The sequence below is a fragment of the Corvus kubaryi genome, unplaced genomic scaffold, assembly GCF_017639235.1.
Source record: "Corvus kubaryi isolate FWS band 111438036 unplaced genomic scaffold, C.kubaryi_AGA036_p1.0 split1-37296, whole genome shotgun sequence".
Lineage (NCBI taxonomy): Eukaryota > Metazoa > Chordata > Aves > Passeriformes > Corvidae > Corvus > Corvus kubaryi.
The window spans coordinates 4,300,706-4,316,707 of record NW_024582075.1 but is presented as its reverse complement, the minus strand read 5'-3'; the positions used below and the strand labels follow the sequence as shown (position 1 = coordinate 4,316,707).

Below are 16,002 nucleotides of genomic sequence, written 5' to 3'. Positions count from 1 at the left end.
CACCAGAAACTCCTCACATGTTTTGTATTGCATGCAATCTATTTTCCCATTTGTAACATTCCCTGGTATATGTGTTCCCACCAGGAGGGGAATGCCCAGTTGTGGCATTCACCCATCACTCATTTTGTGAGATTATAAATTATTTGAGAGGAAAAGGTAGTTAAACAACACTTTTAAAAACATTTATTCTAAGTCCTTACTATTGTGGGTTTATTATGTGTCAATAGAGGAAAGTAGCAGGTTTGAATTCTCCACTGAAAATAAGAGAAAATAAAGTGTAATTTACAGACATGAACTGTAAACTTTGAAACATATCCTGCACTGTTAATAAGGGCAACCTTCCCATGGGGTCTGCACTACTTACTTATCACGGAGAAGTTCTGCTTCTTTTTGAAGAAGTGGAATAAAAAGCCCCAGTTTTAATTTTGCCTTGTTTTGAGGAGTTGAGTGGATGTGAATGGCTTTACTGAAAATTGTTGAGGATGAATAAAAAAAAAATTGAAAAACAGGACATGGAAATCCTCCTTAATTTTCTACAACATCTGTGCTTTTCCTCCCATCATGTCCTTCTCTGCAGTGCTGTCATTTCTATTCTGATCTTTCTGGGAGCCCATTCTCCCTACCCAGTCTTCCTAGTGTGTCAGTGCTTCCATGGGATGGACCAGCTCTTTGGACTGGCACAACAAAGATACTTTCCTAAACACCTGGTTACATTTTCTGTGAAATATTTCAAGTGGCATGCAGCAGGTCATACTTGTTGGAGGGTGGTCAGTTCAGGGCTGCAGGTCTGGCAACCTCCAAGAAGCTGGCTGGAGATAATTCTTAAGTCTTAATAGGAGAGCAATATGATGGATCTTGTAAAACACGCTAGGAGAAAAGGGAGAGGCTGCTGATTTGCAAGGTCAAGAGTAGCATTATGTGAGGCATGTGCAAGGGTGGTTAAGTGGTGCAGAGGCCTGAACCAGGGAAAGAGAAAAAAGTCCCAGCATATGGGTTGGGAGGATTGGAGTAAATGAAAACCAAATGCGAATAGAAGCATGGAAACAGAAACATACAAGTCAAGCTGTGTGGAAAAAGGAAAGGAAGATGGGTGAGCCATCACCAGAAGACAGCGTGTTGTGAACCTAATGGGCAACAGCAGCAAAGGCATTGAGGCAGGCAGCAGATGAGGCAAGAAGAGTGGGAGAGATGCAACCAGTGGAACAAGCTGTCAGAGGGGATCTCCGCATCCCTCAAGCGACAGGAAAACAGATCATAGTCTTCTGCTGGAACAAGAAATTTTCACAGTGCAATGGCTCAGAGCTATTCCCTAGACCTGGAGCAGCCAGCCTGGCTGTACCCAGCATGAGGAAAGCAAGACCTGTATTCTGTATATGACAACAGGAAAAGTTATTTCTCTCAATTAACAACTAAATTAGCAGGAGAGACAACCTTTAGAATTAGATCATTGAGTGAAGTTGCTTTAACTCTAGTGACAAAACAGCTGTAATACCTAATCCAACGCCTCAATTTTACAAACAGAGATGTTTGGTGTTGAAGGTAGCTCTTGTACGGACTACAAGCCCCAGGAAATTGTCTTGGGTTTAAGACAATGTGGGGGGTATGTGTTGTTTAGAAGTAAATTAAAAAGTAAAAAAAAGGAAACAAAAGGAGGGGAAAACCCTGCTTGTAATCATAATTACAAAGTGTCTGAGGCAATGACACCCAAGAGCCACTGTTCCTGGCTTCTGCTCCCATTAATGCATGGCTCATCGTTACTTAAAAAAGGAGCTGCAACTGAGAAAAAAACACCAGGCAAATTTTACAAGGTTTCATTTTTCAATATGGCTGGCAATCCAGCCCCAACTGGCAAACCCTTTAAGTATGTGTTTAACTGGGAACACGGGATTAATCCTCTTGATTGTAATGGGGTTAACTATGTACGAACAGCACAGTGATGTTTATAGCCTCAACTGAACTACATAAGAAATGAGACTCTAAACGAGGGCTATTTATTAAAAACTCACTTTGGTCATGCCTTTATGTGTACCGAAGATTTCTGACTCAGTCTTCTAACATGTAGATTTCCCCCGAGAACAGATATGCTCTAACCACAATACTTTGCACACCTCAAACAGTGACCCCGCCATTTTCTCGTCTTTTCTGCTGCCACTGTGGTAAAAGACGTAGGAATATTTGTGAGTTTTGGGGTTTTTTTTTTATTCTTCCGGCCGGTACATGGGGAGCCCCCATCTCAGGGCCGACAGCCTTCTCCGGTACCAGGACTTTCTGCAGGCCCGAGCCGCCGCCCTGCGCTGAGACACGGCCGGGATAACCGGGGGGCTGTTCCGTCTGTCCGGGCAGCGCCGTTATCCCTGATTCCCAGAGGGTCTTCGGCATCCAGCACCGTCCACCCGCTCGGACTTACGGAGCGTTTCCCCGCAGGCTGCTGAACAGACGGGACGGGGCAGCCGGCAGCCTCCCCCGGCTAAGGCTGCCGCTCCCCCTCTGCCCGCCGCGCCCCGCTCCCAGCACGGGGCCGGCGTCCCGGGGCCGCCCGCCCCGCTGGAGCAGCCCTTGGCGGAGAGGCTTCCCCGGGACGGGGGGGAACCCGACTCCCCTGGCCCGGCTCGTCCCGCCCTCGGGCGCGCTCACTCCCCCGCCCCGTAAGTAGCGGCGGCCGCGGCCGTCGGGGCGCAGAGCGGCGGGGATGGGGACCCGCGGCGGGGGGCTCTATGTGGGGCGGAGGGCGGCGGCCGCGGGGGCCGCGCTGCTGCTGGCGCTGCTGGTCGCGCTCCTGGCGCTCGCCGCTCTCTACGGGCGCTGCCGGCAGGAGGCGGCGCCGCCGCCGCCCTCGTCCCGCGCCCCCGGCCCCGCCGCCCCTCCGGCGCCCGCTCCTGCCGCCAGCTCCATCCGCCGCCTGCCCCGCCACCTCTTGCCGCTCCACTACGACCTGGAGCTGTGGCCGCGGGTGCGGCCGGGCCAGGCGGGGCCCTTCGCCTTCACCGGGCAGGTGAACATTACGGTGCGCTGCCTGCAGGACACGGACACGGCGGTGCTGCACAGCGCCGGGCTGCGGAGCAGCGGGGCCGCCGCCGTGCGCGGGCCCCTGTCCGAGCCGGGCGCCGCCGTGGAGGTGGCGGGGCTGCAGCAGGAGGAGGCGGCCGAGGTGGCGGTGCTGGAGCTCCGCGGCCGGCTCCGGGCCGGGCGCCGCTACGTGCTGCAGCTGGGCTTCCAGGGCCGGCTGGAGGAGGACCTCGACGGGCTCTTCCTCACCCGCTACACCGACCGGGGGCGGAGCAGGTAGGCGGCGGCGGCGGCGGCCGCTGCGGGCACCCCGCGCCCTGAGCCGACGGCAGCGCGGCTGCCACGGTCTCTCGGCGGGGTCGCCCGTGCCGCGGAGGCTGCGGGCGCTGTCACGGCGCCGGGCGGAGCCGCTCGCTGCCCGGGCGCGGAGGGGCGGCCGCTGCGCACGGCGAGAGCACTTCCCGGGGACCGCATCGCGGGCTCCAAGGGGTGCGTGCCGCGAACTCTGGTCTGTGCCCATTCCGGCCTCTCTGCTCTCCGGAGAGCATCGGGCAGGCTGCCCTGGCTCTCCGTCGGCAGGTGACTTCACCTGCACCACCGGCTGGACAATTTCTGGTCTCTCAGTGTGTTTGGCTGGCAGCGAGGGGCTCAGACAGTACCTGTCTGGGAGACAGGTAGCCCGTCTCACAGTCTTCATCCCCGCCGCACACGTGTCCGTGTAGCACTGACAACTCCCCACCTCCTCAGCCTGTATCTGTGGGAGCATGTCTTTATCAAGAACTCGGGATTCTGGCTGTGTATTTGGGCATGAGTTTAGAGACGCTGGCCACATGCAGTTTCAGAGGTATGGTGGAGTAGGATCGGTGGCTGCTTTAAACAGCTGTATCTTGTAGGTGCTATTGCTCATGAACTTGTTCAGCCGTCACCAGACTACCCGTGATTTGCGTAGTGGGTGCTATTAGGATGCTTTCCTTCTCTTTCGAATTGCAAAATCAGTGTTGGGGCTGCAGCTTATCAAGTAGTCAATAATCTCAAACATTTTCACCCTCAAAATAATTCTTTTCTCTTTTCTTTTCTTTTCTTTTCTTTTCTTTTCTTTTCTTTTCTGAAACTTGCTAAAGAGAAGTGGAATTTAAGATTAGGATTTAAGTACTTCCACTGGAAGACAAGTTTCTCAAAATAGGAGTTTGAAGAAGAGGCAGATGAATTGCTTGTTTTAAAACTATCTCGTTTTTTAATAATTAAAGTTGTGGTGATTTGCTGGGCAAACACCGTGTCAAAAGGAAGCCCAGGGTTAACATTCAAGTATTCTTGGCTCCAGCCTATCAATGAGTCCACTAAAATAAACTGTATCTTAGCAGTTCATAGCCTCCTTGTTTGAGCAGGTGAAGTGCAGTCACTCAAAAGATCTATGCATTCAAGCCTCTGTATGAGTAGTAGCAGTAACATGAAACTACGAAGTGAAGTTAATAGTTTTTATTGAAATGGAGGAGGACTGTGTGGCGTTTCTCAACAAGTTGGCTTTTCAGCTGCCAGCTCTCGTGTCAGTCTTGATACCATTGTCTGCCACATCTGGAAAATGTAACTTATACAGACTTTTTCTTTTTTCTTTTTTTCTTTTTCTTTTTTCTCTTTCTCTTTTTTGAAAAAGGTGATAATTTGGTAAACCTTAGAGAAAAAATGCAGTATGACAATAAGTATTTTAGGAAGCACAGTCTGTTTTTCTTTAATTGCTATTTCTTCATTCACTGATTGTTCACAGGATTATTTGTGCAATTTAAGGTTAGAAAAATCTAGAATATTTTTATTTACATAGCTTTATAAAAATCCAAATAAGAAAGCAACAAGTCCTTAATTACCTAATACTGTGTCAGTGTGCTTTCTGATGTTGTATTAATTCAGTTAAGTCCTATCTAAGTGATGCCTGAAGATTTTTGCTTTTTATGTATTTTTCGTATATTTGTAGCTTTGTAGACTATTAATACATGATTATACAGAGACTGGTATTTTTCCTACCCTTTCTCTTACGTTTTAGAGGAATAAGCTAACCTTCTAAAACATTCCTGAAATACTGTTTAGTCTTATTTTCAAGTAGAGGACCTACAAGAAGAACATTTTGTTTTCCAATCAGAATCTGAGAAGACATAACAAGAAGTAGGGCAAAGAAGCCCTGGACCAACTCCAATGGGACAGTACCTGGGGAAAAATTACCTAAGCAACTGCTCTTCTAACTGGACAATGTTTGTTAGATATGATAATTTGTTAAACTTATAAAAATTATAGAAATCTGATACTGGCGTGCTGACAGCCCATAACTGCAGATGCACCTGGAAGCTTCCAATGAAGAACTGCTTTTTTTATCTTACCATTTTAATACTGTTGCAAGGGTTTTTGTCTTTTGATATCAGGCAACATAAGAAACACTGAATTAGATGCTTTTTTTTGATTCTGACTGTATAAAATCCAGAGTGTCTGGAAAAAAAAAAAGGCTGTCATCAGCCTTGCTGCAACAGTAGAAAATAAGAAAAAAAGTTTTAAAATCACTCCAATCCTGTGTATAATTAAATTTCCAGTTGTTTAGAGGGTTTATGACAAATATTCCATTTCATTCTTAGATCATCATGAAGCACTAATGAAATGTGAGATTGCAGTCTGGTTAAAAAGATGGCAGTGGTATTTAGACAATGGAATAAATCAAAGGAAATCCACTGAGTGCAGATGTAATATATTGTTTTGGTTATTTGTTCCTGCACACATTACTGATATGATTGAGTGATTTTGCATATTTTTCTTGCTTTAAAAAAGGTTTTCTCTGAATCAAGGGTATGCAATAGCATCTTGTTATTTTTCCTTCACTAAGATTTAGGTCATCACTTTACCAACCATTTCCTAACCTGATGGGTTCCAATAACACTTAAGGGGTTTTGGATTCTTTTTTTGGACTAGATGTGTTTTGAGCAATTTGTAAGGTCTGTCAAGGTATTAATGATGGAAAAAGTTGTATTCTAATGGATTACATAGATGAGGAGTGATGTGAAAACTTTCAGTGCCCTTCAGCTGTCAGTACAAAGCCAGTTACTGTTCTGCAAGGAAATTTTCATCACCAGCAGACTGTTCTGTAATTTTCTAAAGTGACTCATACCAATCTTCAGTAGACCCTCAGGTCACTTTCCTGCAGAGGGTTTCTGACCTCAGCACCTAACTGAAACTAGCAGCTGTAGTAGACAATGTGACATCTATCTATGGTTATGCAGTCCTGTATTTCTTACATGTGCTAGAAGCCTTAGTGGTTTTTGTGATTTCTGCTCGTGGACTACTAGAGGCCTCTCATTTCAGAGGAGTCTGAGCAAGACAAGCTTTGAGAAGTGAAGTCCCTGAAATGTTTGTTCCATCTGGAATTTTTTTGGTTTTTTTTTTTGGTCATATTTCTTGGTTAGCTAACCCCAGTGCTCATGTGCTGGGTTGGAAAGCTGTTCAGAGAGACAACTATTTGCAGAAGTCTTAACCTTACCTCTATGGAAAAAGAATAAACCAAAGCTCCAACTTCACTGCATACCCAACACAGGCGTTGTTTGTTATCAGTTTGGCCATTGATGACTGCATGTGTTTTTACTGTTGCTGACAATTTGTGCTACCTGCCTGATCATGTCTTACACACAAAAGAAAACGCTGAAAAACGGGAGCACTTGTTATGGATAAAGGACGGCCCGTATCTGCAGTGCTTGCAGGAGCAAAATAAGTGAAAAGGGAAGAAGCTCAGACTTCGCTAGCATTGAGTGTTTGAAGGCTTTCCTGTTGAAATGGTGAATCTGTATTCTGCATGTAGCTGTGGTAGTCCATACCAGGATCTGGGTAGGCAGAAAGATAAAGAAATCACTTTTGCTCTTCTTCTCCAGCACTGCTGGCTCAAACATACACAGTGCAGGAGTTTTGTTGTCCATCATTCTGCACAGAGATCTTCTTGCACTGCCACGAATGAGCTCATGTATGCTGCTTCAGAGTTAGAGGATTCCGTAGCCTGTACTATGAAGTGCAGGCTTTATGCATGTCACTGTTCACATCAGTATTTCAAAATCCTTTTGGAATTTTGCTTGGTAGCCACTCTGCACACATCCTGTGCATAAAATACTTGACTGGATAGGGCTGAACAGGCATTCCAAAGTGTAACCAAACACAATATTTGCTCTGGTTTTTATCAGTTGCTTCTGCACCAATTAGTAGAATGTAGTGCAGATCTGACTCATTACATGCTGTGTGTATGGGTACTGTCCTGATCTCTTCTTGCTTGTTTGGGATGCCTCAGTGCTAAGAATCAGCGTTTCTGACCCTGGTGTGAAAACACTGTTGGGGAACTCCTCAACTACAACAGAAAAATATTTGCCCTGTATTATGAGGTGATTGAAGCAGGAGATGATGCCATTCTCGTGTGCCCAGCTGCTGGCACTGCTTGACTGACAGGTGTGGAGCTTTGAGGACCATTGTGTGTGTATTTTTTCTAATTCTTGGTACGGATGCCCTTATGTGAACCACTCAGATGTACGGCCTGTTGAGGCACCTGCCACAAGACACGGTGATTTATCTTTTGCTTCCAGCAAGTGTGTGTTCAATGAGAAGAGTCAGAGATCACTCCAACAGTAAATTTGGTTTTTAATACTTAACAGTTAATAAGTATTAAGTACAAGTAAGTATTTTAATATTGAATAAGTGCAGATGGATTAGTGGTCAATGCTCTACACTTAAAGTTGGTATGGGATACAAAGATTATTGAGTAAGTTTCCTATAAAAAATCTTAAATGTTGCATGCATGTAAAAAATGTCACCAGCTCATCCATATCTGATGCCAGGAAAGGGGCCTTATAGCCTCAAGGATAACTTCAAGAGGTGTACCTCCTTGAGGGGAGATCACTGCCCTGCAGCCAGGTGCTATGGAGGGAAAGCTCAACAGACTGATAGCTGTGGATATTACGGTGTTATGTGATTGATTTGTAGTCACTTTTTCTGCTATTAATGCAGTTCCTACCACTTCCCAGTCCATTCCACTCTCCAGTCTTGGTTTGCTGCTGAATTCTCACTGGCAGCCTCACACAGTAGGATTAACCTTGATTGGACCTACTTGCTGAGCATCTGAGTGGAGCAAGGCTCACTTGGTTCAAACAGGAGGAGTGCATCCGTCACAGTGTGCCACAGAGGTCTGCCTCAAGTGAGGATAAAGGCATAAAGGATCCTTTTGAATGTTACTCTGGGCTTGCCAGTGCACTGGGACAGCACTGGTGCTGGATTCACAGGGGTACTTCTCTATGGGATTTGACAGAGGTGTGCGAGTGTGTGAATATGCAGGTAGCTAACAGTTATTACAATTTTTTATTAAAATGTATGATTAATTAATAAGAGTGCATGCATTAGGGAGAAGACCAGGTGTAAAGAGATACAGCCTGCTGTATACAAAACTTTAGTCAACTTGTTTTAGTAAACAAAGTAGAAATGCTCAAAAATTTAAAAATAAGATAGCTAGAAAAGGCCTGTGAGAAAAAAAAAACCAACAAGATGCAATTAAAAAAGACTGCTTTTCTCTACAAGCATCCAAACTGAACTGGCTATTGGGTATGGGGATTTAGTCATGACTTTAAATAATAGCCAGATATTTTCTGAATCTGCATATCTACATGCTTCACTTGCTGCTTTTTCTAATTTGATGTCTCTAGGTGTTATATATGGATTTTGATCAGATGTAGCATGCTGAATTAATCTTATTTGCATTTTTATTACAGTATGCTCATTGCCTCCCAAATGGAACCAACGTATGCCAGGAGAGTTTACCCATGTTTTGATGAACCTGCCATGAAGGCCACGTTTAATATCAGAATTGTCCATGACCCAAGCTATGTGTCTCTTTCCAACATGCCTGCTATTGGTAGGTAAACAACAAGTTGATGTATGGGTTTTTTTCCCCCTACATAACTTCTAAAAAGGGTGCAATTCATATGAGAAGATTATATCATCCTAAGAAGTGCTCTGTTGTCCCTTTGCTAATGTCTTCAAAAGGCACAGAAAATCTGTGTCTATGAACTTAAAAATTTGGACACTGTTATTTATAATTACTGTGTCTCTGATGGCAGCCATTCTGCTGGACAATTTTATCAGCTGTAATGTGCTCTCCTCTGCCTGCTGGAGGCTGCACAGGGTTTGATTTCTGGTATTTACTGCTTAGTTAGTGTGTCTGTCTTACTGTGTGACATCATTTTAAAGCAAAATGGCAGCCCCAGGAATGCAAAGCCTGTATTGGTGATATCAAGGCATTCCTTTAATTCTCAATAGATGTTACAATATTTACAACAAACAAAAAATTGTTTTGCCAGGCAGAGACATTCCAGCCTCCTGTGTTTGTGTAGAATAAGAACAAGAGGACTATAAGGCTCTGGAGATGCTCCTTCTGTCCCTTGCTGGGATGTCATGTGAAATGTCTGTGGGGTATAAAATTCCAAACAAATATTCCAGATTAGTATTCCTAGAGAAATCCATTGGGTCTCTTGCCTCCTTCTTAAAAACACTTTTTTTTGCAGTTCAATACCATGAATCTTTATTTTTCAACTGAGTAATTTTCAGCCATAAAACTAAGTTTTATGGGATTTTCATGGAAACTAAGTAACTTGGGAATTATAATAGGTGGGATCTCTGTGAGAATCACTGGAAGCATTTTCTACCCCAAAGTATCTTGCCTATGTCCTCCTTACTTAGAAGGAAGGTATCTGATTAAGTATTTAATAATTCTTAGGCAGACATGACCAATAGTTGAATCCTAATGGGTTGTATGAGATAGGTAGAATGGTTGTTTAGATAAGTAGCATGGGATAAATTGTCCTCAGCTTGCCCACAACTTAAAACTGATGGAGTTTGGTATCCTTCCAACACTTCAATTAAGAAGCTCAGGAATGGATTTTTGCTGTTTGCATGGAAGGTCACAACTCTGACACCTGTCAGTAGCAGCAAGTCTGGCTGCTTTCCTTCTACCACAAACATATGAGTTAGTGCAGGAATACACCATATTGAAGAAAGGAGTTAAAAAAAAAACCCTAACATGCAGGAAACACAAAATTCCTTGTTTATTATGGAAGAGCTTTGGTTTGAATATTTCTTTGACTTTTTTCTAGATGTATCTGAAGTGAAGGATGAAAACGGAAGTCTGTGGACAGTTACCACATTTAACACTTCACTGAAAATGTCAACTTACTTGACTGCTTTCGTGATTTGTGATTTCGATTATGTCACCAGAACCGAGCGGGGAAATGAGGTAGATATGAGGCTGCATAACATATTACAGAAATCTACAACAGAAGTTGGCCCTGTGGTGCATCATGTGCTTTGAGGACATCACAGACATTAACTGTGCTTTCCATTCCCAGACTCTCTGCTTATGTGACAATACTGCTAATGTTTGTCCCACAGATATTCTGCAGAAAGCTTTCCTTTGGGACAATTAGTTTATTGTCTTGTCCTGTTCATTCCATACAACTGCACAAGTATGGGCTATGTATGTTAAAATTTAGGAGCAACTACTCTGCAGAAAGTACTGGTTGTAATTAATGGTCTTCTTACGTTCTTAGGCATCTTAGTTGGAAAAAATACCCATTTCCACTGCTGTGACAAACCACTGATGTTCAGTGCCTTGTTCCTCAAGGTCCTTTGAGGAGCAGCATGGTGACATCAGTAGGAGTAACACTGCTCCAAACATTTTGTATACTAGTATATTAGCCTTCTATTCCACAATGCGCACATTCTTTAGCCTCCAAAAGTGACTGTTTTGTGTTTGAAATTTCTTCATCTGTGAGTATTCAGTTTTGCTCTTACAATATGTTGGCCAGAGCTTGTTAAGAGAAGCTGTAAAAAAAAATGTACTGCATTTGCAGCAGTTGCTTCACTTTCTTTTGCTCAAAGTCAACAGGGAAAAGATGTATCAAGTTTGTCCAAAATAAATAGTAAGTTCAAGCATAAAGCTACTCAAGATAGCATTTACTATCTCCTTATTAAATGAGAGCACTTCATGGTTAGTTCATGATAATCATCACATTTCTCCAACTCCCAGCCATAGACACCAAACTTATATTGATATCTTTTATTAGCACATGGGCATGGCTGTGAAGATTTTGAAGGATTATGCTGTATGAACTTATCCGATCATTCTGTTTCCATTCACAAACAGTTACAAAACCTAAGGGACCTGGCTAACCAAATTACAACAGCTGACCCGTCTTGGCTAGACAGTTTGTTTGATGGTTGGAGCTTTGCACCCTGGCTAAGGGAACTCTGTAAAATAGGCTTGATTATTCTAGTAGTAATAATTATAGTTTTAGTAGCAGTACCTTGTGTACTTCAGTGTGTGCAAAAAATAACGAGTAGGACTATGTCTAATATCTTAATTGTTCATCAGAATGGGGGAGATGTTGGGGAAGATGAAACAGGAAAGTCTTATAAATATGATTGCCTGACAAAAGATTTTGGGAATATGAAAACTACAGGCGACATCGAAATGAAAGCCACTTTTGAAATACCAAATCTTAGTTACTGAACAACTGGAAAACAATGGTATGGCCACTGAAGATAATCCCCTCTTGATGGAACAATACCCTCTGCTTGCAGGCAGGTCCAAGGGTCAGAGCAGACCCTACTAGCTCAGCAGAAGGGGTCCAAAGAGTAGTTTTTAGAAGTTAAGATGTAACACTCTATGGTAATATAAGAACTCTTATAGGCTGTATGTAAATGCTATAGGATTTGTATCTTGAATTAGATTGGTTAGTGACAATTAGAATATTCAGTACAGAAGATGATTTATTGTATTGTAACCAGGACTTCATCACTACTAACTCTTACTACACTCAGTCACTCTTACTACACTCTCTCTCACTTCTTCTTCACTCTCATTCCTCTCGCTCTCTCTCTCTCTTTACTTACCCGCTTACTCTCTTGCTCTCCTGGGCCTGCTCCGAGCTGAGGCTGGCAGCTCTAAGCAGTGCCCCTGTACCCACGCCCTTTGCAATAAACCGCATGTTCCAAGATCTGACTTTAGAGATCTCTCGTCTCCGTCCGTCCCGACTGTCCGAACCACCCAAGCTCCTACAAGTTCATTCTCATCCTACTGGGGAAAGGTGGGACAATATAAGTGGACAGTGCAGAGGTCATCTAAGAAGCACAGTTTTGGTTCTTTTTTAAAGGGAGTATTGGATGTGGTATGTCAGACCTGCCACCTCAGGTGTTGAACTTGTTGGATACTTACAGCTATGACTGTGGTGGCTTTTCCTTAGGCCTTGTTCTTGGAGTTGGTAGAGCATTCAAATGAGCTGTTTTTCAGAAGGAAAAGGTGCTGCCTGTGTTCTGTAAGATTGAGTCAAGAGGGTATTTCACCCCGTGGTGTTGGACAGAGATGCTCAGTTTATGCCTGCAGAGTATTTGTGTGAGCATGTTTATTGTGCCTGTTTTGATGTTTCTGGTAACCTGAAGCACTCAAAGCTCATACTAGGAATAGGATTTTAAGATGCTAGCCATGTTTAGGTTTTGCAAAATGAAGTTGTCTGGTCTTTGAATCTCCTCAGAAGCCTTGGCTGAAAAGAGAGCCTCAGAGATTAAGGATACTCTGTTGACTGAATATGCTTAATTACTTTTTCCATTGTGAATTAAATCTTTATGCTTCCCAGCTATGCTCTTAGGGTTTGGCTGTGAAGCTTCTTGTGAGATCATGCATGGCATTTAGAGGCAAGAAATGCGAGGTTTTGAGCTGCTGGGCACATGGCAAGGTGTCTCTTGTTCAGAGATACATGATGGAGACATAAACCATTCCTCAGGCTACTCCATCACTTCTGGGAAAGCAAGCCATGGTACTTTTTCAGTACTGTGACAAAGTCAGTGGGCACAGGAGGGGAAGGATTTCTTGCTGCTGCGGGCATCATTACTCAGAGGTATGGATGTCATCGGCTCAGATGTCATCTGCTCTCTCCAGCAAAGGCGAGGCCAGTGGTCTAGGAGAAAGTTCAGGAGGAGAGATGTGCATGTTGGGACTGCAAAAGCTCTCTGGACATCTATCTCTCTCTCTTCAGGTGGGCTAAAGGAAAGCTTGCCACCCAGACACAGTCACTGAAATACACTGGTTTAAGATGTGTAATTTTAAACAGTTTTATAGCATTTTCCACTTAAGAAAATAAATCTATGAGTTCATTTGTTCTTGCAATGTATAGTTGTATTCAAATCTTTGTCCTTTTGAAGTACTGGAACTCTCCTAGATTTTAGCAGGATCAGGGTCTGTGCCATATTTTTTCAGGTCCAGTAAAACTTGAGTTGGATTTTGTAAAATTAAAAGCTTCATTGCATGGCCTGGTGTGGACAGATAGCATTTTTCCAACAATGATTCACAGAAGAGAAGCAAAGAAAATGAAAATGTGAGGGTTGTTTAAAGTAACTCTTCATTGTTTTATTGCAGATACGTATTTGGGCTCGGAAAGAGGCAGTTAAAAATGGGTATGTAGACTACGCTTTAAATATCACGGGCCCAATATTTTCATTTCTGGAAGACGTACTTAATATCAGCTACCCTCTGCCAAAGACAGGTGAGATGACTTATTTTCTGAAATGGATCAGAAATGGCTGCTGATGGTTCACAGAAACAATGGGGTTTTTTGCAGTATTCTCCTTTTATAGCTTACCACACTCATGGAGAAAAACCCCTAAACTTTAAATCACTTTGAATTCTCTTTTCTGTGTCATGGCTTCTATCAACCTGTAATGCAGCACTCTTATCTTCACATTCCACTCATTCTTTTAAATAATATTTTCCTAATAAAGGGGCTGATGGGACAACAAAGTGCATAGAAAGGAGTAGTTCAGTCACATGGTTGTTTTTGGGATGCATAGACCATAACACACAAGGATGTTGTAGTCCCATGTCCTTCTCATAAATCCACGCTGCCTGTAGCCTGTGTCTCTGCAAGGCATTCCTTGCTTTCTTCAGTATGTTCTTGTCTTACCTGTGAGTTTGGTGTATGTTCCTGCACATTCCTCCCCAGAAAAGCCGGGAGGATTATCCTGCAGAAGAACATTGTTTCTACTTAAAATGGACATTAGGTAAGTTGGTTCAGTTAAACTTTGGTCAAGAAAAAGGATGCCACCATGTAGTTTCACTGTACAGTTTGTTTGCTACTTGTATTTGGATTCCCAAGAGTTTCATCATGAATATTACAGGAAAATGGGTAGAACATTGAGAACACAGAAAGCAGTTCTTGTTTAGAATGGACTTTGGACCAGCCAATGATTTTAGCAGATTGCAGGACTGGGGGAAAGGAATTTCCTTCAGTTTGTTGATTTGTCAAATCTGTATTTTGGCACTTTAAAGAAATAAATGTTAATCTGTGTAAATTTATTATCTCCCAGTATATTTCAAATAACTTGCAGAATTACTCACTACACTTCTTTCAGAAAATGCAATAGATGCAGTCTTCACTCTTTAAATTTTGCTGTCTTAATGATTTTACAAGCTAGATTATTCTGTTTCATGCTTGTGTTCTTCTGTTTAGCAGCAATGTCAATACATTAATAATATGAAACTATTACACAATTGAAGTAGAGGAATGGTATTGTAGAATTCCTGTTAGGTAGGATTTCAGTTTCAGAGAGGGCTGTAATACCATTACAATCCCCATTGTAATGCCATGCAATATCCCCCAGATTTCCCAGCATTTTTATTTGAAGTTTTGCTTAAAAAATAGATTAGACCAACCAAGAGTGCCTCCTTGTAAATGCTAGGGATTTCTATTGCAAACTCGAAATGTGAAATTAAGAATAAAAAGATTTAAACCCAGGGATTGTTAAGGGTTTGTCTACACCTTATCTAAATGCAGTTGTAAGTGAGGTCTCTTGCCCCAAGGCTGGATAAGGGCTGCCTCACCAAAAGCAAAATACCTTTACTGTAAACTCAAGGCAATAATCCCAGCTGAGATGCAGCCTGCCTGTGATGGGATTCAGCACCATGTTTGCATTAATTGCCTGGTTTTTGGACTGCAGCTTTCTTGTGGTCAGCTGCTTTGGAATACAAGCTTGTGTCTGCTTATAAATGTTCTGTATACCTTTTCCAAATTTTGATCTTTGCTGCTGACTTTAAACAGTATACCTTTCCTTGAGACCATGATGTTTTGTCCAGCTCTCACATTTGAACTGGAAGCTAATCTCTGTGCATAAGGCAGAAGGGCAGTACAGAGGTGACAGTCTTACTGTGTAAATAAAGAGATGTTTCTAAGGAGCCTTTCAAACAAGAGTGGAAAAGAACTCACACAGCTGAAAGAGCATAGCTTCTTTTTTATCAGTTGCTATGCTGAAGAAAAAGGTAACACAGGAGAAACTCACAGAGAAAGATTTCTGATAGCCAGCAGTGAATATATTCTCTTCTAATGTTAATTTTCATTCTGAACATTTGTATGTGGAAGATACAGTACAGATCTGGGCTTTGTGGGAGTTTATTATGAGGCTTCCTGAAAGAATGGCATCATAGGTGAAAAGCATGACAAGAAGAAATTTCAGTGACCATTTCCAAGTGTTGCTGTAGTACCACAAAGAACCACTACAATGTAGTTTCCTTCAACGGGGTGCTGAGCCAGTGTGAGCATTAAAATCATGTGAGCATTTTATTTATGAAAATATTTAAGATACCTTTTTAAAAATTTTTGTCTGTTTGAATCAATTTAGATCTGGTTGCACTGCCTGATTTTGGAGCAGGTGGTATGGAAAACTGGGGGCTAATGATTTTCCAAGAAGCATCATTGATGAACCTCCCAAGTGATGAATTCACAAGCAGGAAGGCAATGATTGCCTTAGTTGTGTCACATGAATTAGGACACCAGGCATGTGGTAAAAAATTCTGTACATTTATTTGCCTATGACATTGTTTCATTGTGGTTGCTGATGATGCAGTTACTGATTGGTAGAAGCAAAATAATCACTTAACAGTAGAGGGTGTGAGCA

The 16,002-nt window shown here is 42.8% G+C and overlaps 1 protein-coding gene across 2 annotated transcripts in view; it reads left to right on the top strand.

Annotated features, from left to right (window-relative positions):
- The first annotated feature begins 2,689 nt into the window (after positions 1–2,689).
- The window catches only part of LVRN (laeverin), a 35,537-nt gene continuing 22,224 nt past the window's right edge, over positions 2,690–16,002 (top strand). For both annotated transcript variants that reach the window (XR_006013543.1, XM_042012748.1), the window contains exons 1-5: positions 2,690–3,282; positions 8,775–8,917; positions 10,155–10,294; positions 13,472–13,598; positions 15,727–15,881. Coding sequence is in view for 1 of the 2 variants with exons in the window: in XM_042012748.1 (XP_041868682.1) it covers positions 2,690–3,282; positions 8,775–8,917; positions 10,155–10,294; positions 13,472–13,598; positions 15,727–15,881 (1,158 nt within the window). In the remaining variant the exon portion in view is untranslated. The remainder of the gene's footprint in view (positions 3,283–8,774; positions 8,918–10,154; positions 10,295–13,471; positions 13,599–15,726; positions 15,882–16,002) is intronic.